The sequence below is a fragment of the Mustela erminea genome, chromosome 10 (assembly GCF_009829155.1).
Source record: "Mustela erminea isolate mMusErm1 chromosome 10, mMusErm1.Pri, whole genome shotgun sequence".
Classification (NCBI taxonomy): domain Eukaryota; kingdom Metazoa; phylum Chordata; class Mammalia; order Carnivora; family Mustelidae; genus Mustela; species Mustela erminea.
The window spans coordinates 73,554,273-73,577,730 of NC_045623.1; the positions used below are offsets into that span (position 1 = coordinate 73,554,273).

Below are 23,458 nucleotides of genomic sequence, written 5' to 3' on the forward strand. Positions count from 1 at the left end.
TAGGATGATACCCAGATTTGGGTTGGCTGGATAATGGAGCCATTAAATGACAGAATTCAGAAAGAAAATGAATTTAGTCCACCATACATCTAAAGTGTTCATAAAACAGGCAAGTGGAATTGTACAACAGGTAATGGAAATATGGGTCTAGAACTCAGGTAAGAGATCCAGGCTAAAAATTTAGAGATTTGCCAATATAATGAGTGTATGTGATCACAAGAGGTGGGAAAACCAGAGTGGAATTTCTAGAGAGAATAGAATTTTAAGGATTAGTGGTAAACAGTGTCAGATTCACAGGAAAAAACACAATTGTTTTGGCAATTAGGAAGCCAGTAGTACATTCAAAAGCAGGTTTGGTGGCATAACTGGTCTGATGAGTGAGTAGAAGATGAGGAAGTGAAGTTAGTTTGTAGTTTTTACGTTAGCTTTGGAAAAATGTGACTATGAATGAATGGAAAGTAACCCAAAGTAGTAGCTACAATTGGATGGAGGCTTAAGAAACTGTTTTCAGATGAGAGCTACTTGAGCATGTTTGTAGACCCAGGGAAATAAAAGAGAACTAAGAAAGGAAAGGAAAGAGTCTAGGGCCAAGCTAGAATGATGAGCCCCAGAAAAGAAGGAAATGATCTTCCTCTGAGATGGGAAGAGAAGAGCCAGGTGTAGAGATTTACAAAAGAGAGGCTAGAGAATTCAAGCCCGGTAGCCTATGTTTTCTCTTTGAAGTAGAAGATAAGGTCTCTGCAAAAAGAATGACAGACAGGGTTAGGTAAGAAACTTGAGGGAAGTGGTGAAGGCTAGCAGTGACTAGCAGTGATATGGCCCAGTCCAAAATGGAATATGTGAATTTGTGCTAGTTCTGATCTATACCTGCAAATTGTACGTGGTGCAGAACCTGAAAATAGTTGTAATGATCCAAGTGGAGAAGATTTTACAGAAAGAGTGGCTGAAAGAATACACAGTAAGAATCAGACCAAACAGAAAGAGAAGTCGAGCCAGACTGAGGGAAGGTGAGGTACTAGGGACATTAGTTTGAAGCAGATGTAGGAGGTATAAGAAAGCTGGAAGGACAGGAAGTGAGACTAGAAAGATAGCTATTAATGTTTGGAACTATGTATAGTTTTGGCACTATTAAAGTTCTGGAGTGTGGCCCTGGGAGTAATTAAATGAGGGGGAGTTAAAGAGCTCATTAGGAGGTCAAGGAAACATGAGGGCCAGAGTGCTAGAAAACTGCATAGTCCCTAAAAGTCAAGATGATCTGGGGAAAAATGAAGACTGCACTGGTATCCAAAGTCATCAATGAATTAGGAAAATAGCATAGAATAGAGGAGTATAACAAGGAAAAAAAGTAGTCAAGTGAGATAACATGAGCTTTAAAAGAGAACTATAGTGTGGATGGTCTGAATGATGACTGAGAACTTGGAGAATGCCAATACCTCTTAGCCCCATGGGACACATGGAGTGTGAGAAGATTACAAGGCAAGTGGCATTGCAGAAATCAAGCATGAGGCAAAGCAGGTGTTCTGGGAAAGGAAGGTGATCACAGGAGAGTTTGTTAACCACTGAACAGGTATCCAGATGGCATAGTAAAAGTTTTGAAGGAATGGGGTGGAGAGAGGAAGAAAGAACAGAAGAATAAAGGGCTCTGGCTAAGCTGCATAGCCTGGCCACTGCGAAAGGCAGAGGGGCCAACGAGAGGTACTGACAAACAACCCAAGAAGGTCCTGAAGGACTTCTTCCATGACCCACCCCTACTATGACCACTGTCACCATCCTTACAGACAGCAGGCGATAGATATAGCATGTCTTCTTTTGACCGTCACGCCAGACCCGGGCCATGGCTTGTTCATCATTGGCCGGGTTCCAGTCAGGGTCAAACATGACCAGTCGGTTAGCCCCAATGAGATTGAGGCCACAGCCACCAGCTTTGCTGCTCAGCATGAAGACAAAGTCAGGGCTCTGGAAAGAGAGGAAGCAGGAGAAAAAGAACCTCTTAGAGCCTGAACTGGAATCCTATTCAGTCCAGCAGACTGTTCTCTCTCTCACACACTTGTACTCTCATGCTGTAAGAACCACCAATTTGTCTGCTTGCCAATTTCCCAGCCCAACCATCACTAACTTGCCGAACCCCACCACACCCACCCGAAAAGAGGGAGAAAAGAGACCCTAAAGCAGAGCACCCTTATAGTTTCTCCATCACCCCTTGACTCTGGTGTTACTGCACTGGTAGTGTAGGAACAGGGGCTGTACATTTACCGACGGATTGTTAAAGCGCTCCACGACCTTGGCTCGCTTCTTAATGGACATTGTGCCATCCAAGCGGACATATAAGTACCTGAAGGGGAATCCAAAGATCAAAACCCAAAAAGGAAGCAGAGCCCTGCTACCAAAGGAACTGAACCATGCTTGAGGCTACTTATCTACAGCTTGAGGCCCTAAATTCACAAAGGGATGAGCAGGGAGCTAAAAGCCAGAACTCTGTCCTCTGGAAGTACCTGGGGCAGGACCAGGGGCTATTCTGCTTGAAGATGGAGCTGGGACCATCACAACAATAAGAGAACAGATATTTTCTGGGAAGCCCCTACCATACCCGTGTCTTGGCCCATATGCACCAGTCAGAACACCTACTCTGCATAGCAGGATGGTCGGGGAGACACTGCTTTGGCAAACTGATGAGGCCCTTCCCTACCTTCGGGCCCGGCAGAGCTTCTCAAAGAGATCCAGTGTCTGAGTGTAATTGGACACCAGCACTACTTTGTCACTGCTGCGGCTTCGGGTCACTGCCAGAATGTAATCAAGGACCAGCATCTTACCTGGAGAAATCAGCAACTATTAGCCCCCAGCAGGCCATCCCAATGCCCCAGGAGTCTTACTCCTGATATCATACCTTGAGACAAGGATATATCTAGCACAGAGACAATCTCCCACTCCTCCTCTCAGAGGAACCCAAAGACTGGCTTACCTGACAGCTGGGGCTCTAGAGCCTTGGAGCTATAACCAGGGGGAAATATTTCCAAAGCACCTTCAAAGCCATCCTCCTCTTCCACACACTTGTCATAGATTAGAGCTGGATCTGGAGGCGGGGGGACAACCCACAAGCAAAATGCAAAATGCCAGCTATAGTGCTTTCGGAAGTTTCCACTTCAGTGCTCACTGGAACCCCCTCTAGAAGCCTACCCAGCAAGACCTTCCTCAGCATCAGACTTGCTTGGCTCCAAATCCCAGTATCTAGTCAGTTCCATCTGGGACCACCTTGCTCACTAGTGCGCTCTCCCAACAAAAAGGGAACTATACCAGCGAGGGCAAGGTTTGTTATTTTTCCTCCAGTCCAACATTTTATTTGCACATATGTGTGTGCACATACTCACAAAAGAGTCCCATATACCAAGCATCAAGTATGGGCTGGGCAGGGAATATGCCAAACCTTTCAAAACAAAGGGTCTGGTTTACAGAGTACACAATTAGGGTTCATACCTCAGGGAGGGCTAGAATCACATGTGGCCTTTATGAGGACTCTAGCCAAGTCTGGAAGGTGTCTGAACCATACCAGAACCTACCCTTGCCTTGCTCACTCTCTCAGAGAACCCCAGGACATGGACCCAACTCACGATTACAAAGCTTCTTTAGTAAGGTTATGGAAGAAAGGGATGACATAGTCATTTTGCCCTCACGCAACTCTTCGGCTGGCTTGGCTTGTCTCAGAAACCTCTTGTACAATTCAGTCTGAAGGGGTGTCAGCCTGAAAAAAAGTTAGCTGGGTCAGTGGGAAAGGCTGTGGACCACACTTCTGCCCTGAAGACAATGTCTTGCCTCACGGGCTGAGCTTTTTTTCTTTCTTACCACACTCACTCTACACCCCTCAGTTGAGTTCAGTACCTACAACAAACCACCTGCTCGATCTTCACAGGCAGATATTTAGACAGGATATCCGATGTCCTCCGTATCAGACACCTGGGGAGACAGGTAAAAAGGCAAGAGGCTGGTAAAAATGCTATGCTAGCTACTGGAATAAAAGCTACCACCCAAACAATCCAAAAGATTATCTCTCTTCTGTAGTATCAAATGTCAGAGACCCATCAGCCCTATGGCAAATATATCTTTATAAGGGTCTCAGTCATGAAACAAAGACCCTTTCAAACAATCTAGCTTTTGACAATGCTTTGTCTTCCTCTTCAAAAGTTTAGTTGGTCTTCAAGAGAAGGTCAAGACTTCCCCATTGAGCCTGGTATTCAGACAGGGAAAGCAAGCTGCAAACCACTAAGTCCTTAGGGGAATTTCTGCTTATACTCGCGCAAATACCACATGGTCCAAGGTTCAATGAAATTAAGCTCATACCTCCTGGCAAACCAGGATGGACAGGGATCAAGCACCTAGGGAGTAGCTCCTGAGAACTAGGAGTAGTACCTAAAACACAGTACTCTCCTTCCTACCATCTAAAAAAAATTGGGAAGAGGAGGGGGCAGGACTCCAGGATATAAATCATCAAGTGTATTATCTACAACAGAGCAGTCCCAAATATACTTGTCCCCTATGCGGGCCCTATGGAAAAGCCCTCTTAGTATGGGAGCTACACCCATCCTTCAGATTCTATTTCTACATGTCAAAGTAGGCTATGGGGCCTGACAAGGGAAGCCTGGTGCTTTAGCTCTGAGATTAACTGACAGAAAGCGTCTGAAGTACTAATAATGCTTCAAGGCTCAGGGAGTCTGGCAACATCAGAAAAGGCTTCCTCAATAGGGTGCTAAGCAGCCCAAAAACAGACTACAGGGCCCTGGCCAGGAAGAAAGCAGGGACCTGACCTGCAAGACACCTCTATTTATTCAGTGGCTCTGGAGAGTGCACAGATCCCACTCCCTAGAATCCTAGCCTTTATAGGCCATGGCCCCAAAGGATTGGACGTGGATGGTTTAGGAGGCAATTCTGATGGCCTAACTTGGGAGAAAATCCTGAAGAAAGGTGCTGCTGCCCAGCCCAGCCCCCTGCCCTACCACTACCTATTCACAATGCTGGTGAGCTCCCGCAGCCGCTCCTCTCCTAGCCGTCTGTCCGCCTCACTGGCAGCTGCATCTCGACCCTTCAAAATTGGCAACTCAAAATGCTTCTTGAACTCATGGGCAGTTCCTAAGACAAGACAGAAGGGAAAATTAAAGCACTAAAGAATGTAAAAAAAAAAAAAAAAAAGGCGACGGGTTGGGGGGAGTCTCACTCTTTACTGTCCTCGCTTCTAATCACTTGCTGTGCCAGCCACATGCTCCCCCGGGGGCCCCTGATAGCCATGCTGCAAAAAACTGAAGAAATGAAGGTCTTGCTGCTGATCAGCAGATACCTTTAGACCTTGGTCATCACAAAGAGAAGGCAGAGAAACTAAAGCAATCCCAGCTCCCAGGTTTGCCAGTGAAGGAGCTGAAATGAACCTGGCACACTGATTTGAACTGTATTAAAAATTTTTTAATTAAAAAAAAAAAAAAAAAAGAGGGGCACCTGGGTGGCTCAGGTGGCTCAGTGGGTTAAAGCCTCTGCCTTCGGCACAAGTCATGATCCCAGGGTCCTGGGATCAAGCCCTGCATCGGGCTCTCTGCTCAGCAAGGAGCCTGCTCCCTCCTCTCTCTCTGCCTGCCTCTCTGCCTGCTGCTTGTGATCTCTGTCTGTCAAATAAATAAATAAAATCATTAAAAAAAAAAGAATGTAAAAAAGGAATGATTAGCCCACTGCCAATAGAGGCAGACTATTTTGTTTCAGATCACCTTCCTGTCAAGAACAGAGACAGACAAATTATAGGCAATCTCTGTTTGAATGGATTAGAGAGCTACCAAAGCAAGTGGGGACTTGAAAGGCCACACAGATTAAAACTCAAATATATAACTAATTACATCAAATATAAGTGGGCCAAGTAATCCAATTAAAAAGACAATACAATTGTCAGACCGGATTTTTTTTTAAAGCCCATCTATATGCTGCTTCTAGGAGATGAAGCAGCATGTCTCCGCGCAGTGAAGTACAGATACACGCCACACGGTGGACAAAATACTGTACTAAGTAAAAAAAAGGCAAACACAAAAGGTCACATATTGTATGATTCCATTTATATGAAATGTCCAGAATAGGCAAGTCCATAGAGCAGAACACAGACTGGTGGTTATCAGAGTTTGAAGGTAAGGAGAAATAGGGAGTGACTGCCTAATGGGTATAGGGTTTTCTTTTGGCCAGGAAGAAAAAAAAGTCCAATATCTCACAAACGAGGATCTCAAATGGCCAATAAACATATTAAAAGGTGTTCAGCTTTATTCAACATTAGGCAAATGCCACCAAAATGACTAAAATTTTAGGGGCGCCTGGGCGGCTCAGTCAGTTAAGCTGCTGCCTTCAGCCCAGGTCATGATCCCAGGGTCCTAGACTCAAACCCCATATCGGGCTTCTTGCTCAGCGGGAGCCTGCTTCATCCTCTCCTCCCCACTCGAGCTCTCTCACAAATAAATAGAATCTTTTTTTAAAAAGTGACTAAAATTAAAAATTTCTCTTAAGATAAATATCGGTGATGATATAGAGCAGAGGTCAGCAAACTACAGCATGGGCCAGGCACCGGTTTCTATAAATAAAGTTTTATTAAAACACAACCATGCCCAATCATTTACATTCAATGGCTGCTTTCATGCTACAGTAGCAGAACTGAGTACTTATAACAGAGCCAGTGTGGCCTGAAAGTCTAAAATACTACTTAGCCCCTTAAGAAAAAATGTGCTGACCTCTGATGGAGCAACACTGGAATTACTAGCACAATCGTTATCTACTAGAGCTGAACACATGCATAACATATCACCCAGCAATTCCACCTGTAGGACAGAGAATGCGTATTTACACAAGAGAAATGCACACCATGCTCAAGTAAAGACATACAAGAATGTTCACAGCATCATTGCTCAAAAGAATAAAAACTGGAAACAACTGTCCATCCACAGAACAGATAAATAAATTCTGGTATATTCGTGAACATGGAATAGCACTGGGGCACATGGGTGACTCAGTTAGGTTAAGCATCCAACTCTTGATTTCAGCTCGAGTGGTGATCTCAGGGTTGTGGGATGGAGCCCAGCATTGGGCCCATGCTGGGCGTAGAACCTAAGATTTTCTCTCCCCCTCTCCCTCTACCCTTCTGCTTCCCTCTTTCTCTACCTCTCTTAAGAAGGAAAAAAAAGGAATAGTATACAAAGAAGAAAAACAAACTACTGCCATGAGCAACCACATGGATCTCATAAACATAATGTTGAAAAAAAAAAAAGTAACCAGATGTCAAGGAATATATATGGTATTAGGAATACTGTATTAGGAATATATTACTGTATAGTAAAAAACAGGCAAAAACCAATCTCGAGGGGTGCCTGAGTGGCTCAGTGGGTTAAAGCCTCTGCTTTCAGCTCAGGTCATGATCCCAGGGTCCTGGGATCGAGCCCCACATCGGGCTCTCTGCTCAGCAGGGAGTCTGCTTCCCCCTCTCTCTGCCTACTTGTGATCTCTGTCAAATAAATAAATAATCTTAAAAACAACAACAAAATAATCTCGAGTGTCAGAAGAGTGTTTACTTCTGGGGGAAAAAGAGAGAACAGCGATGAGAAGGGGTTGCGGCAGAGTGCCTGGGTGGCTCAGTCTTTAAGCACCTGCCTTTGGCTCAGGTCATGATCCCAGGGTCCTGAGATCAAGTCCTGCATCAGGCTCCCTGCTTGGCAGGAAGCCTGCCTCTCCCTCTCCCACTCCTCCTGCTTGTGTTCCCTCTCTCACTGTGTCTCTGTCAAATAAATAAATAAAATCTTTAAAAAGCGGGGGGCAAGCATGCTGCTAGGGGCACTTGGGTGGCTCAGTTTGTTGGGCATCTGACTCCTGATTTTGGCTTGGGTCATAATATCAGGGTTGTAGGATCAAGCTCCACACTGGGCTTGCACTCGTCTGCTCTCTCCCTCTCCCTCTGCCCCTCCCCTCCTGTGTGCTCTCTAATTTAAAAAAACAAAACAAAACAAAACAAAAAAACAAAAAACAAAAAAATAAGGGGTGCCACAGAGATGGTGGTGGTAATTGATCTGACAGTGGTTACACAAATGTGTTTGCTTTATGAAAATCTTGCTGCTTAGCTGGTTCTTTACTAAAGTTATCTTCCTGAGCACTGACAAGTTGGGGTGGCACTAGCAAACCCTCCCACAGATACTTATGTGCAAGAACTACCCACCTGTGGTTGCCAGAAGCTGAGGGGAATGGGACAGGGGGAGTTATTGTTTAATGGGCAGAGGTTCAGATCTGCAAGATAAAAAAGTTCTGGAGATGGACAGTGGTGATGGTTGCACAACAATGTAAGCACATTTAATGACACTGAATTGTATATCAACAAGTAGTCCAGAAACAAAAACTGCCCAGGACAGTCTGCTCTGAGGCCAAAGCTCTTGCGAGGCAGCTAGGATGTGATGAGCAAAAATGCCTAGAGGTACTATTTCCATGCCCAGCTCATAGTGACACATCATGCATAGCCCTACCACCTCTGTGGTAGGAAAACTGGCGGGTGTGGGCCCTGCTGAGTTGTTCAGTAGAAACAAGGTCTCCAGTGGCTAAGCTACTCCGTGACAAAAGGAGTCTTCCTCCAAGAGTGCCTAGTGACCTACATATAAGTAGCATTCTCCCCTTTCTCTCTTCAACTAGAGTTACACTTCCAAGGCCAAAGCAAGACTCCTCTCCAATGTAGCAGAAAAGGCTGGTTTCTTACCCAGAATGCCTGAATTAACAAAATGTACCAAGCTGAAATACTCAAGGAGATCATTCTGGATGGGGGTCCCAGAGATAAGCACCCGCCGGCTGGTGTTCAAGCTGTCCAATGCCTGGTATGTCTGATTCTCAGAGTTCTTAAGTCTGTGTCCCTGCAAGAAATTAATTCTCACTTAGGCCTGGGCGTGATGTGGCATCCCTAATGATAGCAAAGTCTTGTGTAGACAGGAAAAGAGGAATCATAAACATTACAGGTCCTGGGCCTTGGGAACCGAGCAAGGCACAGCAAGAGGGAGAACTGACCTGCTTGTTAGGGAAAATAGTCAGATCTTCAGTTTCCAGACCATCAGTGCTACATTCATAAAGCAAGGACTCCCTGGATTCTGTTACCTCCCCTCCTTTTCCCTGCCCCAACCTTCAGAGCCTTAGCAGTCTGCTTACCCTCTTCAGAGACATTCAACCTTGTTCTAGACCCTTGTTTTCAGGGAATCCTCCCTCCCCATCAGCCCAACCAGCCCAGACCCTACTGAGCCAGATGCTTTCTGCAAGTTCAGAGAAACTTCTCTAGTAACAAACTATAGAAATGATCCCTGAAAGTATAGTCTTTGCTTTCTGGATTGGTGTAGAGGCCATATCTAGGCTGTCAGAGCTAAAGGAACTTAGTCCAGCCTCCTCCTTCCCTCACCCTGCAGAATCCACAGCTCATATACCTGAAGAGCCTCTCTTTGCCTCCTTTTGCATCTGTTCCCCAACCCTTATTCTCCCTGTCACTCACCACTCCATACACACCACTGTTACTTCTCTCTTTTTTAAGGCTTTTTCGAAGTTGTAAAGGACCCTATGGTCCACCCTCTTTCCCCAAGAACCACATGGGCAAGATCAGGCCTGTGCCTCTTCTACCCGTGAAGTCCCCATTTTAGTCCATACTGGGCAAGGCACTCAAAATGCAAACACCTGTGAAAGAATGAACAAACAAGTCAGCATGCTCCCCCTCCGATCAGCCTTGTGCTGTGCTATGCAATCAGACACAGAACCTCCACTGACCCTCCTGCCTCCAGAAACAAGTCCAAGCTCATTAGTTTAGCACTTCTCAATAAGGCCCTAAGTAACTTCTCTTGACAAGTCTCCACAGCTTGTCTTAGTCCAAGAAGCTCTAACTCCTTCCCATTCCTAACGCTGGATTTCCTTAGGCCTCTCTGCCCATGTCATTCCTCTGCCCATAATTCTCTCCCACAGGCAAATTCCTCAGATGTCACCTCCCATGCAAAGCCTTCCTCAGTGACCCCAGGCTGTCAGCCTCTCCCACTTCCACACTCCTGTGGCACCCTGTAATATAATAGCTGTTTACTGAATCTTTTCAAAGTGCCAGGCACTGTACTAATAAGAAACACTTCTCTATAGTCTCTTCTGTAATCCAGAGAGCAATCAACTAAGTGGGAATTTTAGAGAAAATGAAGTTTGGAGAGGTAAACAGTTATCCTAAATCACACTAGTAGAAAGTAGCAGAACTAGAATTTTTTTTTTTTAAGATTTTATTTTTTTATTTGACAGAGAGAAAAAGAGAGAGAGAGAGCACAAGTAGGCAGAGCGGCAGGCTGAGGGAGAGGGAAAAGCAGGCTCTCCACTAAGCAGGGAGCCTGATGTGGGACTCCATCCCAGGACCCTGGGATCATGACCCGAGCTGAAAGCAGCTGCCTAACTGAATGAGCCACACAGGTGCCCCCAGAACTAGGATTTGATCTCAGGTCTATGTGCTTCCAAAGTCTGGGCACTGTACTACCCTGCAGCTCATGTATCACTATATATACTAGAATACTTGTCACATTCTACTATACTTAATCTCCTCAGCTAGACAGGAACTTCTTAAGGCAGAGACCATGTCAGACTTGCCTTTATATAACTTGGTGCAGAGGACAGAGCCCCACACAAAGAACTACTCAGTAAATGTTGGATGAATGAAATGAACAAATAACCACCATTGCTATTAAAGAATTAGACCTAGAATTTTCAACTTTAAAAATGACTGGATGTTGTATACCTAAAACGAATACCATGTTATACATCAATTACATCTTAATTTAAAAATAATTTTTAAGACATCCAAAACAAATAAAAAGATTTAAAAAATGACTAGAGGCTCCAAGGTCCAGCCCTGAAACAGAGAAGGCTGTGACTCTGGAGCCCACGAGGGAAATGAAACTTTTGAGGAAATTACCTAAAAGACCCTGCGGAAATAGGTGTCAAGAATTGGGTCCCTCTCAACTGAAGCTCCCTGAGGACAGGCATCATGGGACCCCCAGGACCTGACACATAACAGGCACTTAATAAATAATCTAATAAATGAGCTGAGTTAACACAATATTCCTGTGGGTCTCTGTGGAAGGGAAAGTCAATCCCAGCTCCCTGTAGGAATACCCGGTCTCCAGACCCACCTCCTCCCACCATCATCCAGACTTAAAACCCAAACTCTCTGGGATGCCTGGCTGGTTCAGTCAGAAGAGTATGTTACTCTTGATCTCAGGGTAATGAGTTTGAGCCCCAGCTGGGTGTAGAGATAGTTTAAAAATAAAATCTATTACCTTTCTTTTTTTTCAAGTAGGCTCCGTACTCAGTGCAGAGCCCAAAATCATGACCCTGAGATCAAGACCTGAGCTGAGATCAAGAGTCAGATACTCAACTGACTGAGCCACCCAGGTGCCTTAAAAATAAAATCTTTTTTTTTTTTTTTTTTTTGTAATTTTTTTAGGAGCGCCTGGGTGGCTCAGTGGGTTAAAGCCTCTGCTTTCAGCTCGGGTCATGATCCCAGGGTTGTGGGATCGAGCCCCGCATCGGGATCTCTGCTCAGCAGGGACCCTGCTTCCTCCTCTCTCTCTCTTTGTCTGCCTCTCTGCCTACTTGTGATCTGTCAAATAAATAAAATCTTTTAAAAAAAAAAATTTTTTTTTTTTAAGATTTTATTTATTTATTAGACAGAGAGAGAGGGAACACAAGCAAGGGGAGAGGCTGAGGGAGAGGCTCCCTGCTTGATGGGAAGCAGGGAGCCTGACAAGGAGTTTGATCCCAGGACATGGGATCATTACCTAAGCCAAAGGCAGATATGCTTAATGACTGAGCCACCCAGGCGCCCCAAAAATAAAATCTTTTTTTTTTTAATTAAAGATTTTACTTATTTATTTAACAGAGATAGAAAGAGACAGTGAGAGAGGGAATACAAGCAGGAAGAGTGGGAAAAGGAGAATCAGGCTCCCTGCAAATCAGGGAGCCCTACGCAGGGCTCAATCCCAGGTCCCCGGGATCATGACCAGCACCAAAGGCAGATGCCCAATGACTGAGCCACTGAGGCACCCCCAAAATAAAATCTTTTAAAAAAATGAAAATAAGTGGCACCTGGGTGGCTCAGTTGTTACATGTCTGCCTTCAACTCAGGTCATGATCCCAGGATCCTGCGATCGAGCCCCACGTCGGGCTCCTTGCTCAGCAGGAAGCCTGCTTCTCTCTCTCCCAGTACCTCCTACTTGTATTCCCTCTCTCGCTGTGTCTCTATCAAATAAATATAAAATATTTTTTTTTTTTTTTTTAAAGATTTTATTTATTTATTTGACAGAGAGAAATCACAAGTAGATGGAGAGGCAGGCAGAGAGAGAGAGAGGGAAGCAGGCTCTCTGCCGAGCAGAGAGCCCGATGCGGGACCCGATCCCAGGACCCTGAGATCATGACCTGAGCCGAAGGCAGCGGCTTAAACCACTGAGCCACCCAGGCGCCCCAATATAAAATATTTTTAAAAAATAAAATAAAATAGGGGCGCCTGGGTGGCTTGATAGGTTAGGCTCAGGTCATGATCTCAGGGTCCTGGGATCGAGTCCTGAGTTGGGCTCTCTGCTTAGCAGGGAGCCTGCTTCCCTGTCTCTCTCTGCCTGCTGCTCTGCCTACTTATGATCTCTGTCAAATACATAAATAAAATCTTTAAAACAATAAAACAATAAATAAATAAATAAATAAATAAATAAAAATAACAGCCAAACTCTGGCAACTCAGCAAATCAAATGTTTGGCCAGATGAAAGGCTATCAGAGCTCTTATTAATAAACTGCTGCTGAATTTCTGTTCTGGCAGAGTTCTCCACTTATCCTTTTTAAAAATAAAAAATGATACCACGATTAAATGCCACTTTTCTCTCTGAAACATGAGCCCTGAGTAGCATTCTTGTTTTTTATGCATCTTCCCAGCCTGTTTCTTCTGACTTGCTGTGTGTTCTAGATCTTACAAAGGAACATATATGGGTTTGGATAAGGCACACAGGGCCACTCCTCCCATACCTGAGCCACGCTTCCTACACCAAGTTTTGGGTTATATCCAAGACCATAAGGGATAAGAGCCAGGTCTTAAAATCTCAGGCCTGGATTCAAGTCCCAGCTCACTAGGTCCCGGCAGGGAGCAACTCGGCAAGTCATCACACTTCTTCTAACCTCTAAAACTGAGATCAGGTGACAACAATGTCAATCCCTCGCCTCTTCATATACTTTACAAAATACTTTCGTAGATCTTCTCTCTTGATCTGGATCGTGTCCCTTTCGGGTAGACCTGTGCCATCCACTCACTACAGAAGTAACTGAGTTTCTGAGCAGTCTCACCTGCACAGTATGTTTCCAAGTGGCAGAGCCAAGGCTGACCCCAAGTCTTCTACTTTGCCCTAACTCACATTACTGTAAGGATCAAAGATTTTGTACACAGAGTTACTATGCAGCACTTTCTGTGTGCCACGAAGATGCATCAGCTAGGGGGCGCCTGGGAGGCTCAGAGGGTTAAACCTCTGCCTTCAGCTCAGGTCATGATCCCAGGGTCCTAGGATAGAGCCCCGCATGGCATCAGACTCTCTACTCATCAGGGAGCCTGCTTCCACCCTCTCTCTGCCTGCCTCTCTGCCTACTTGTGATCTCTGTCAGTCAAATAAATAAAATAAAATCTTTAAAAAAAAAAAAGAAGCATCAGCTAGGAAGGAGCACAGTGGGTGCTGGGAGCATGAAAGTCTGGGGCGGCATCTTCTCTTTCCAGGGTCTGAACAGGACAGACTGACAAACTCCTCCTACAATAGGCTGACTATCTTTCAGGACTGGCTTCCTCATATCTCTGACAATTGACAAATTGCTGGCAAAAAAAAGGTAGAGGAGTAAAAAGGAGGGCCAGGATGCTGCAGTGTGGCCCAAGAAGCAGCCTGCCCTTGCCTGCAGAGTTAGTTCAGAAAACAGGACGGGGGGCGCCTGGGTGGCTCAGTCGGTTAAAGCCTCTGCCTTCGGCTCAGGTCATGATCCCAGAGTCCTGGGATCGAGCCCCACATCGGGCTCTCTGCTCGGCGGAGAGCCTGCTTCCTCCTCTCTCTCTGCCTGCTTCTCTGCCTACTTGTGATCTCTGTCTGTCAAATAAATAAATAAACAAAATCTTTAAAAAAAAAAACAAAAAAAAACAAAAAAGACCCAGGACGGAATGAAAAAGGAAAGAAACAGTACAGAGCAGAAGAAAATCTAGATGGGCCAGGGCCCTGAGCTTTTTGGGTTATCACACATATAACCCACCTCAACCTGCTAAATCCTTTACTCCTACCATAAGGAACAGCCCATCAAAGTGTCACAGGTTGGGGGCATCTGGGTGGCTCAGTGGGTTAAAGCCTCTGCCTTCGGCTCAGGTCAGGATCCCAGGGTCCTGGGATCGAGCCCCACATTGGGTTCTCTGCTCCGCAGGGAACCTGCTTCTCCTCTCTCTCCCCGCCTGCCTCTCTGCCTACTTATGATCTCTGTCAAATAAATAAAATCTTTAAAAAGAAAAAAAAAAAGTGTCACAGGTTGGTACCCATGCCTGACAATGATGGACTCTTTATTAAGGACAAAAGCCCAACTGGGAAAGAAATCAAAACTAGCAAGGATGGCATTCCAAAAGTAACCCTTTCTTCTCTACAACCTCCCAAGAGTCCCTCAGATAACTGAGCTAATCTGTAGTTCCCATAGCACAGTCAAGCTTGCCAATCAGTTGACAAATGAGACCAAGTCTTTCAGCCATCTCTGCACTAAAGCCCCAGGGGTGTGCAAAGTGGCCTTTACTCTTCCCAAGAGGTGCAAACAATGGTAGCAGCCTCAGAGTAGCAAAGCACCCTGAAAACCCGGAAAATTCTTTATACCAGGAAGTTCCCAGCCACCCTCATTCCTTTCTAGGTAGTAGCATCTCTACCACCACTCATGCATAGTAGTGGAAAAGGCTAACAGTAACCATTACCCCATTTCCCTTTGTCCCAGAGAGTCAACACAGACTACTCTAAGGTGTATGGACTGTCCACACTGGGCTTTCCTACCTCTGTGTTTCTGTTCACTTGCATCCCCCCACACTACAACAAAAGAAGTCTTATGATAATTACCAGTCTAATGACATACTAGGCACTGTGATAAAAGCTTTTCCTTCCTTCACCTCATTTACTCCTCACAATAATCCCATGAAACAAGTATGATTAACCCCCTTTCCTGACTCAGAAACAGAGGATCAGGTGGTTAAATAACTTGTCCAAGATCATTTTACTGGTAAGTAGAAGAGCCAGAATTTGAATAAAAGTCTCTGACTCCAGAACCTATTCTGCTAAACACTGTACTGTGTCTCCCCAGCCATCCAAATCCCTCTCGTCCTTCAGAGTCTTTCCTTGGTCTAAGAATATTATCTGGCAAGCAGCCCACAGTACCTCACCCTCCTTGCAGGTCTAAGCACTGCTTAATCCCTATTGGCAGGTTGGTGTCAAAGGCTCTCCCTCTCACTTGCATCCTCTAAGGCAACAAGTTCTGTCCTTAATATTCCCCAGTGACTAGGGCACCTGAGTGGCTCAGTCAGTTGGGTGTCTTCCCTTCCCGCCCCCTGACTCATCTCATTAATGCGGTCTTTCTCTCTTAAATGAATAAATAAAATCTCAAAAAAAAAAAAAAAATCCCCAGTGACTGACACAGCCCTTGGCTGGCAGTTCTTAGTGAGGAGATTTCAATACTTTCTTCTATCACCCAGACTGCTGAGAGTCAAGTACCTCGTCACATATGACCAGTCCAACACTCCCTTTCTGGAGGACTCCAACATGAAGACGGAACGTCTCGTAGGAAATGATGAGAATGGGAGAAGGCACTCGGGCTCCACGCTGGTTCATGAATACTTCTACAGCAGGAAACACGTCAAGGGAAAAAATCTTAGACTATCTTAAAGAAAAAAAGTTTGACAGTTCTTTAATGTAGCCCGGAAAGGGCTACTTCCACTATTTTGCATGGGAATTCTCTTCCACCCCCTCATTACACTCAGCCTGCTGGCCATCAGGGCGCACACACATGAGAAAGGAACAAGTTGTAAGAAGAGCAAGGCTCCATACCCAGCTTTTGGTCTATCTCTTCCTTAGAGCCTCCGTCAATGGCCAGAGGTTGGATCCTCCCTCCAAGCCATTTTCCAACTTCATTGTACCAGTTCTTCACTAGGCTGGAGGGTGACACCACCACTGCCTTGTCAATTTCTGGTTTGCACTCTGGACTCTGGCGCAAAAGCGTCCACATCAGTGTGATGCACTGCAGCGTCTTGCCCAGGCCCATCTCGTCAGCCATGATGCAGCCATGGCTGCCGGGGATGCGCCGACTGGTGACACACTCCCACAGGAACTTCACTCCCTGGGGAATAACAGCACTCAGACCACTTTGGCATTCACACTGCTGCTGCCCCAGGGTGGCAGCCTCCAAGCCCAAATGTCTTGCCCCCCAGCTCCCTTTACCTCTCTCTGATGAGGCCGCAAGACCTTACTGAGGACAGGATCAACAACCACATGGACAGGGAGTTTTTCCCTGAGGAAACACAGCAAAGAAAACATAGAGCTCAGACAAGTGCAAGGGTATGCCCCCAGGAAGTTGTGTCCTGCTGACCCAGAAGCCACAGAGGCAGCTGCCTGGGAGGGCCTTTGTGGCCTGATAATCAAACCACAGCCCATTTTGCTCCACAAGTTAGAAAATGAGGAGAGGGTTCCCTATGTCATCAATTCCTTCTGCTCCCCTGAACAAACCTGGCAGGAAGGGTGAGGAACCTCCATCAACTAGACATGTCCACAAGCTCTTCCCCACACTCTCTCCTTCTCTACCTACCCACTCTCTGGATGGTGGAGCAGCAGTCATGCCCACACTCTGAAAACATGCCAGTTCCAAAGGAAAAAAATCACACCAAAATGCCCTCTGCCCTTCCAGGTATGTGCACTTAACAGACCTACTCAAGAAATATCAATATACATACTTGTCAAGCTTCAGCTGGTCATGGGCACTCAGTGGGGGAGGCTCATACAAAACCAAGGCACCTTCTTCCAAGGGGTCATGGAGGGCCCTGCGGACCCCAGCCCTTTTGAGGCCCAATGCCCGAAAGCCCAGAGGACCTAGAAACCAACAATCTGTCATCAAAGTATCTATATCAAAGAGATCAGCAGGCCCAGCTCAAAGGCCTATCTTTCACATAACCTTTCCCAAGCTTGCATATGACCTTCTCTCTTCCAGAACCTTTCCAAACCCAGCTGCATACTTCTATCTGACCATTATTCCAGTCTGCCTTAGATCAGGGTTCTTCCCATTTGACCTCTCCCACTTAACTATAAACTTCTGGAGGGCTAGGTCTTGTTCATCTCAAGTCAATCCTAGAAAGGTCTAGAACCCAAAGGGGCCCTTCAAGACACAGAGCTCTTGAGAGTTGGTCTCCTCCCTCCCCTGCCCCAGTTTTAGCACAATGTTATATCCTACGCAGAGCCCAGGCTTCATGCAGTCTGAGTGAATTCAGTAGCATCTCATTTCTAAGGTTGACTGTCGGAGGCCATCAGCCACCTGGGTCCACCAGGAGCTGCCCAAGCACTGGCATATCTCCCACAAGGTGAGGGGCCATTAGTCATGGCAGGCCTTGCTGAAGCTATCAAATACAGCCTTCATGCAGGCTCCTAGAGTGTCACCACCACCACCGGCCTGGCATCTTCAATTCCAAGGTAAGCATGTATTAACAAAAGCAGAGGTATTAAATTATTCAGATACATTCATACATGACTGATTTAAAAAAACAGGAAAGTCTCCATTTTTACCTTGATAATTTGGAATGGGGATTTTAAAAGGCTTTGACAAAATGCTTCGAATAAAGGCTTCCTGAAAAGAAAGAGAAGAAACAGGGATTCAGGACTGATTAAAGATGTTATGGGATAATATTTTTTACAAATGCAGTCTAAAATGCCTATTTAGGGGCACCTGGGTGGCTTAGTCGGTTGAGCATCTGACTCTGACTCTTGGCTTTGGTCAGTCTTGATCTGAGGGTCGTGGATTGAGTCCCACGCATCGGGTTCCATGTTCAGTGGAGAATCTGCTCCAGATTCTCTCCCTCTCCCCCCACTACTCACACACGCTTTCTTGCTTTCTAAAATAAATAAATATTTTCTTTTTTTTTCAAGATTTTATTTATTTATTTGACAGAGACAGCCAGCCAGAGGGAACACAAGCAGGGAGAGGGAGGGAGAAGCAGGATTCCCGCCACGTGGGGAGCCCCATGCGGAGCTCAATACCAGGACCCCAGGACTATGACCTGAGCCTAAGGCAGATGCTTAACAACTGAGCCACCCAGCACCCCTAAAATAAATAAATCTTTAAAAAAATATTTAAAATAACAACATGCCTATTTAACAATAATACACTCAGAGCATTATATTTTGATTACATCTCACTCAGATGCATCTAGAACATAAGGAGAGGTGCTCCATATTGGGTTATTAGGTTTTATACCACAGCTTTCATCTTTGAGGCTTTACATAAGATTCTACAAATACTCAGAGACAGCAGAGTGCCATTAGCAAGTGCCCAGCCTCAGTTGTCAGCCACAAGGCTTAAACCTATTCCTTCACAAAAGGCCACGCCAACAAGGACAATTAACTATTCCCTAGGGTACAGAACCTTAAGAAGAAAGCATCACAAACTTACCCAAACCCAGTACTAACAGAGAATTCCAATATTTGGATTTAACTACTCACCTACAGGACTATATCTTCCCAAACATTGCTTGTCACATCAATGCTGCCTACTACATCTAATTTCCCCATCGGCCACCTTGGGAACTAACCAGACCTTCAAAAAGTAGTGGTAGTAGCACTAATAGTAACAGTATTAGTAAATAATATTAACAACAATAAAAATGCCAACAGGAACGATGACTAACAGTGCACACCAGATGCAGAGCTAAGCACTCACAAGATGCCTGCACTCAGGCTGCCATTGAATCCTCACCACCAGCAGTCTGAGGTGCTGGTATCTCCATTTTCCAGATGGGCATATTGACACTGAGTGGTTAAGTCACTTTCCCAAGTCACAGGGCCATCATGACAGGTGCAGGACTTCCCTCATTCCAAGACCCCTACTTGTAACCAGTGGGCAGTGCGGCCTCCTAATACAATCTGTTTGACGATAGCCATATGGATTAGCCCAGAGTCAGCAGCTTCACATCAGAAGGCGTGAGAGAGGGAACAACATGAGAATGAGGACATGAGCGGGCAAACAAATCACCAAAATAAACAAGTGGGACAAGGGTGACAAGAAACAAACATACATTCTAGCTCCTAGAGAAGGGTGGCCTTGGTGCCTCCACCTCAGAGCCTACAGGAAGCCTCTGTGCCAACACCTCAGCCTGGAACCAGCACTGGGGAGTGGGGCTGGGCCAGAAGAGCAGCCAGAGTGGGTTCACAGCACCAGCTTCAGGGTGAACTCTGACAACTCCCAACACTCCCAACAAAGTCCTGGTCTTCAGGTCTATATATCCCTGAGCTCTCTGGGGAATTACAATGGCCTATGAACAAAACAGGAGCTTAAGCCTGAGAAAATAAGAACAGAAACCCTAAAGGTAGTTTTAATGGGAATACATCAGTGGAAAAAGAAATAATGAAAAATACTCCCCTCGAGCAAAAAGACAGTTTATGAGGGAAAAAAGCAAACCTGTCTTGCCCTGAAATTTTAACTTTTATTCTGACCCATTTCTATAAAGATTATAAATTTCTAGAAACTCAGTGTACTTTAAATAGGAAAAACATAATGAATATATTTAACAATCCACTGGAAGGTAGGAAAAAACATGTGGAGAACTGAACTTCAACACACTAAACCACTTGATGGGGGGATTTGGAAAAAGGCCCAAATTCTTTATTTGCATGTTTCTTTACAGCTGAATAAAATCTTGTACTATTTTTAATTATCATGATTATAATTATCAATAGCAATGATAAGGAAAAACTTGTATATGAACAATGCTAACACAAAGCCATCCTTAAGTCAAAAGAGAAGAAAAGGATGGGGTGCGTGGGTGGCTGCTGGGTGAACATCTGACTCCTGATTTTAGCTCAGGTGGTGATCTCAGGATTTTGGGGTCAAGCCCCCAGCACCGTATTGGGCTCCATACTCAGCAGAGAGTCTGCTTCTCTCCCTCTGTCCTCCCCCAGCTCTCACAGGCAGGCACTCTCCCTCTCATAAATAAATAAATGAGAGAGACGGAAAGGAAGGAGATGGATTCTAATTTCCTTTCTAATTTGGCTTCAATTCTAAACCTGAAATATTATTTTCAGGTGTTTTTTGTTTTGTTTTGTTTTGTTTTGTTTTAAGTAATCTCTACACCCAACATGGGCTTGAACCTATAACCCCGAGATCAAGATTCTTATGCTCTACTGAGCCAGCCAGCTGCCCCCCAAAACTAAAATATTACTTTCAAAATTGTCAATACATAAGGCTAGATTTGAGGTTCTGAGTAGCCAAGAATTTATGTTCCAGATTTAAAAAGCAAGACTTTGAACTGCAAGCTTGTGTAACCAGTGTGGGAGAATGTGAGCATCCCTGGCCAAAAGCATGAGGACACAGCCTATGAGACATGCAGTGACAGTCTCTGGGAATCTGGTCTCAAAACTGGCAGAGGCAGGAGAGAGAGCATGCGCTCGCTTTATTTTGTTACTGCAAATTCATACCATCCCTTCCTTCTGGTAGAAGGTCAGAGCATCCTTCCTCCCCACCAAGGTCAAAGGTTCCCTCCTCCAGAGATTCACTCTATCAGTTCTGCCTGAACTCTCCTACATCTCAACCTTTCCCTCTCCACTAGCTCTCTCTCACCAGCATTTAAAACATACTTAACTATTTTAAAAACAAAAATTCCTTTGGGGCACCTGGGTAGCTCAGTGAGTTAAGTGTCTGACTCTTGATTTCAGTTCAGATCATGACTCTCAGGGTCCTGGGATCAAGCGCTATGTGTGTGTATCGGGGGCTGGGATGGGAGGGTGCTGTGCTCAGCGGAGAGTCTGCTTGAGATTCTCTCTCCCTCTCTACCCTCCACCCCATGCACACTCTCTAAAATAAATTTAAAAAAAAAAAAATTCCTTTGACCTCTTATGTCCTCCCCTTCAAACTTCTAGAGTGTCTGTCTCCCCTTTCTAATCTTCCACTCCTCTGAAATGACTCTAGCCAAAATCACCAATGGCCTACATGACCTTAATTCCAGTGGACCTGTTTCTATCCTTATCTGGCTAGACAGAGCTGGCCACTCTTTCCTCTCAAATATTCTCTGCCTTCGACTACCATGACGCCACTTTCCAACTATTCCGCCTCTTTAGGACCTCATGCTCAGTCCTCTGAGGAGCTCTTCTTTCTCTGCTTAACTACCTTAAAGATAAGTGTACCTCAGGGCTCAGGGCTGCACCTCAGTTCCTCTGACTGCGCTCACTGACACTCCAATACACTTTGGAGGGGTCAAATATCATCGCTATGCTAAGGAGCCCAAATATATTTCCAGACTCTACTTCCCTCCTAGGCTCCACACCTACCGTATTTGCAACCATCCCCAAGCCCAGTCCTACAGGACTGCAGACTCATCACCCTTAAGGCTAAGTGCTCTCATCCCCAGGGCTGCGTATATGATTTTGATGGGCCTGAGACACTTTTGTCTTTAGGGTCCCTCTATCTAGAACACTGCCCACTCTCTCCACCTGGCTGAATCCCCCTATCCTTGAGGACTCAACCTAATCGGCATGTTCACCAACATGTTAGACTGTTAGACCCCCTTTTGTATACTCGCACTGCACTTACAATTATGACATAACTTACATAGGACATCTTGAACGAATACTAAAGAGTCCCATAGAATCACACACCTTTTTTTTTTTTTTTTAGATTTATTTATTTACTTGTGAGAGAGAGAACCCAAGCATGGGGAGAGGCAGAGGGACAGGAGAAGCAGGCTCTCTGCTAAGCACAGAGCCTGATACGGGGCTCGATCCCAGGACCCTCGGATCGTGACCTGAGCCAAAGGCAGACACTTAACAACTAAGCCTCCCAGGTGCCCTTACACGCTTTTTAAAAAAAGATTTATTTGAGGAGCCCCTGAGTGGCTCAGTGGGTTAAAGCCTCTTGCCTTCGGCTCAGGTCATGATCCCAGGGTGCTGGGATTGAGTCCCACATCAGGCTCTCTGCTCCGCGGGGAGCCTGCTTCCCCTCTCTCTCTCCGCCTGCCTCTCTGCCTACTTGTGATCTCTGTCTGTCAAATAAATAAATAAATCTTTTTAAAAAAATTATTTGAGAGCTAGAGCATGTGTGCAGGGGGAGAGGCAGACAGAGAATGAATCTCAAAAAGACTCTTCGTTGAGCTCAGAGATTGATCTCTCTACCCTTAGATCATGACCTGAGCCTAAACCAAGAGTTAGGCACTTAACAGACTAGCCACCCAGGTGTCCATTTTTTAAGGCTCAGTAAACAACTAAACAGTGTATTACTTAGTGAATTATGTATATATAGTTCAACTATCACAAAAGGGATGATAAAGATGATTCAGGACAGTGGTTACCTGTCAAGATGGGAAAAGGGATTATAACTTTGGTGATGTTCTAGTGCAGGATGGTGGGTTCATGGGTGTTTATTCTGTGTTTTCTATCTCATATGTTATATACATATTCCTTTGTATTTATCAAGTATTATGTAAAAGTGTTTTTAAATGTTTGGTAAGGGCCACTTGCCTGCCTCAGTGGGTTTAGCATCTGCCTTCAGAACAGGTCATGATCCTGGGTTCTGGGATCAAGCCCCACACTGGGCTCCCTGCTTAGCAGGAAGCCTGCTTCTCCTTCTGCCTGCAAACTCCCCCTGCTTATGTGTGCACTCTCTTGCACACTGCTGAATAAACAAATCTTAAAAAAAAAAATTACAGGGGCGCCTGTGTGCCTCAGTGGGTTAAGCTTCTGCCTTCGGCTCAGGTCATGATCTCAGGGTCCTGGGATTGAGCCCCACATCAAGCTTTCTGCTCAGCGAGGAGCCTGTTTCCCCCCCTCTCTGCCTGCCTCTCTGCCTACTTGTGAGCTCTCTCTCTCTCCCTGTTAAATAAATAAATAAAAATCTTTAAAAATAAATAAATAGGGGCACCTGGGTGGTTCAGTGGGTTAAAGCCTCTGCCTTCAGCTCAGGTCATGATCTCAGGGTCCTGGGATGGAGCCCCACATTGGGCTCTCTGCTCAGCAAGGAACCTGCTTCCTCCTCTCTCTCTGTCTGCCTCTCTACCTGCTTGTGATCTCTGTCTGTCAAATAAATAAAATATTTTTAAAAAGATAAATAGAAATGAAGATAATAATAAAAAAGTACATTTTAGGGGCACCTGGGTGGCTCAGTGGGTTAAAGCCTCTGCCTTCGGCTCAGGTCATG

General features: G+C 45.3%; 1 protein-coding gene and 1 pseudogene across 4 annotated transcripts in view; both read right to left on the reverse strand.

Annotated features, from left to right (window-relative positions):
• Positions 1-23,458, reverse strand: part of RAD54L (RAD54 like) — a 29,594-nt gene that overhangs the window by 1,461 nt on the left and 4,675 nt on the right. For 3 of the 4 annotated variants that reach the window (XR_004276457.1, XM_032303372.1, XM_032303373.1), the window contains exons 4-16: positions 17,845-17,905; positions 17,022-17,157; positions 16,513-16,582; positions 16,123-16,411; positions 15,790-15,914; positions 8,741-8,891; positions 4,992-5,118; positions 3,874-3,948; positions 3,606-3,736; positions 2,960-3,070; positions 2,687-2,810; positions 2,254-2,332; positions 1,777-1,956 (exon numbers count right to left, since the gene is read on the reverse strand). Coding sequence is in view for 3 of the 4 variants with exons in the window: in XM_032303372.1 (XP_032159263.1) it covers positions 1,777-1,956; positions 2,254-2,332; positions 2,687-2,810; positions 2,960-3,070; positions 3,606-3,736; positions 3,874-3,948; positions 4,992-5,118; positions 8,741-8,891; positions 15,790-15,914; positions 16,123-16,411; positions 16,513-16,582; positions 17,022-17,157; positions 17,845-17,905 (1,659 nt within the window). In the remaining variant the exon portion in view is untranslated. Of the gene's footprint in view, positions 1-1,776; positions 1,957-2,253; positions 2,333-2,686; positions 2,811-2,959; positions 3,071-3,605; positions 3,737-3,873; positions 3,949-4,991; positions 5,119-8,740; positions 8,892-15,789; positions 15,915-16,122; positions 16,412-16,512; positions 16,583-17,021; positions 17,158-17,844; positions 17,906-23,458 lie in introns of those variants that run through there. The other variant, XM_032303374.1, reaches the window with a different exon arrangement.
• LOC116568288 lies at positions 9,242-9,345 on the reverse strand (annotated as a pseudogene).